Genomic DNA, 2,437 nt, shown 5'->3' on the forward strand with positions numbered 1-2,437 from the left:
TGTGTCTGTGTGTCTGTCTGTCTGTGTGTGTCTGTCTGTCTGTCTGTCTGTCTGTGTGTGAGTGTGTGTGTGTGCGTGTGTCTGTTTCTGTATGTGTGTGTCTGTGTGTCTGTCTGTCTGTGTGTGTCTGTCTGTCTGTCTGTCTGTCTGTGTGTGAGTGTGTGTGTGTGCGTGTGTCTGTCTGTCTGTGTGTGTGTCTGTGTGTCTGTCTGTCTGTGTGTGAGTGTGTGTGTGTGCGTGTGTCTGTCTGTCTGTGTGTGTGTCTGTGTGTCTGTCTGTCTGTGTGTGAGTGTGTGTGTGTGCGTGTGTCTGTCTGTCTGTGTGTGTGTCTGTGTGTCTGTCTGTCTGTGTGTGAGTGTGTGTGTGTGCGTGTGTCTGTCTGTCTGTGTGTGTGTCTGTGTGTCTGTCTGTCTGTGTGTGAGTGTGTGTGTGTGTGTCTGTGTGTGTGTGTGTATGTGTGTGTGTGTTTGTCTAGCGATTGATTCTCTGTCTGACTTTTTTTGCTGATCTGAGCAGAGCAGACTTTGTGTGAATCGAGCAACAACGGAAAGTGACATGGTTTCTCTTACATTACAGCACCTGAACTGTGTTACCATAGATCTGCTTAACGTCGTACTGATAGATTTGTTTTTGTGCCTCCGCTCCTGCACACATCAATAGTGTATTGAAAGTCCAGACAGCAGGTGTGTGTTCATGCGCTAAAGGTCACCAGAGTAAAGACGCTTTGAGAAATAAACACTGAAGCTGTGTTTTGAAGAGTTCATTTGTCTGCTAAATTTGACAGATCCTCTCTTTAGCGTCATGCTGTGTAAAAAGAAAGTTATAAATAAAGCATTAACACTGGTGGTGTACAAACTTAAGAGCTTTAAAATCTGGGATTTGTCTTTTGTGGTTTTCCAGTCGCATGGAGCTTAATAAACAAACCAGCTTCTGTCTGCAATCTTATATTTATTCGATTTTTTGTAAAAGCAGGGACATATATCTATATATATCTTGCGCCCTTTTCTTTTATTTCCAATTGAGTAAACAGCTTAATTCTATAAGAGCAGTATAGAAAATATTTTAGTTTATTTTAATTGATATTTCTTATTTTATTTTGTATATTTTATTTTATTTTATTTACATTTGAGTAAACAGCTTAATTCTATTAGACCTGTATAGAAATGATTTTATTTCTATTTCTATTATTTTATTTTTGTATATTTTATTTTATTTTACATTCAAATAAACAGCTTATATCTGTACAAAGGTGTAATGGTTTTATTTTATATTTTATATATATATATTATTTATTTTTGTATATTTATTGTATTTTTTATTTTCTTATATATATTTATTTTGTTTTATTAAGTAAACAGCTTAACTCTGTATAAAGGTGTATAGAATTTTTTATTTAGAATTGTATTTTATTTTGTAGATTTTATTAGATTTTTTGTATATTTTACTGTATTTTTAAATTTTTACTTTGAAGTAAACAGCTTAATTCTGTACAGAGGTGTATAGGAATGTTGTTGATTTTTTGCATTTTATATTTACATTTATTTTTGTATATTTGATTTTTTCTGTACATTTTTATTTAAAATATACTCTATACAAATGTGAAAAGAAATGTTTTTTTATTTGATTTGATGTTTAGCATGCATATAAGCTAAGTATGAATGATTTTAACAAAAAAGCATAAATTAAGAAGGATTTAAGGAAGAGTTCACATATCAAAATTAAACACATGACTAAAGCTCACTGTCTGATTCTAAATTCTAGTTTTGTCTGTTTTTCCAGGTAAAAACTCAGAGGACGTGGTTCGGCGCTACACAGAGAAGATCAAGACAGCTCCTGATGAGGTGATTGATGAGCGTCATGTGACCAGCCGAGCGTTGTGTTGTTTACTAGCAGAGATAATGAGTGAGGCAGCAGATGTCTGTCAGTGTTACTCACTGTTGATATCCGTCAGGACTGCACCATCTGCATGGAGCGACTGGCCACAGCGTCCGGATACGAGGGAGTGCTGAGCTACAGAGGCATCAAGCCCGAGCTGGTCGGCAAACTGGGAAAGTGCGGCCACATGTACCATCTTCTGTGTCTGGTGGCCATGTACAACAACGGCAATAAGGTCAGAACACAGCCACATATCAGTCTGTTTTATTTACATTAGGGGGATCTTACTTCATTTTCTTTATAGTATTTAACCAAACCTACCAGTTTCAGGATTTATCACAATTTTATGACATTTTGTTTGCAGCCAGAAAGTATTGAAAAATCTTGTGCATTTGAGCGAACTATGCATCCTATGAAACATTGCAAATGACATAATAGAAGAACATTTAATCACATAACGATCTCAAAACTCATGTTATGGTCTGTTTTAAAGATTTCTTTCTCTACATAATGGGATATAAAAAAATAAGGGGATTTTAAACCCTCCTGTTAAAAAAAAAAA

The 2,437-nt window shown here is 35.5% G+C and overlaps 1 protein-coding gene across 1 annotated transcript in view; it reads left to right on the forward strand.

The window, feature by feature from the left end:
* The window catches only part of LOC107572068 (E3 ubiquitin-protein ligase DTX1-like), a 43,713-nt gene that overhangs the window by 33,284 nt on the left and 7,992 nt on the right, over positions 1-2,437 (forward strand). Inside the window, exons 8-9 of the mRNA XM_016258470.1 lie at positions 1,780-1,841; positions 1,952-2,110. Coding sequence (XP_016113956.1) covers positions 1,780-1,841; positions 1,952-2,110 — 221 coding nt within the window. The remainder of the gene's footprint in view (positions 1-1,779; positions 1,842-1,951; positions 2,111-2,437) is intronic.

This window comes from Sinocyclocheilus grahami, unplaced genomic scaffold, assembly GCF_001515645.1.
Source record: "Sinocyclocheilus grahami isolate Dianchi unplaced genomic scaffold, SAMN03320097.WGS_v1.1 scaffold1689.1, whole genome shotgun sequence".
Lineage (NCBI taxonomy): Eukaryota > Metazoa > Chordata > Actinopteri > Cypriniformes > Cyprinidae > Sinocyclocheilus > Sinocyclocheilus grahami.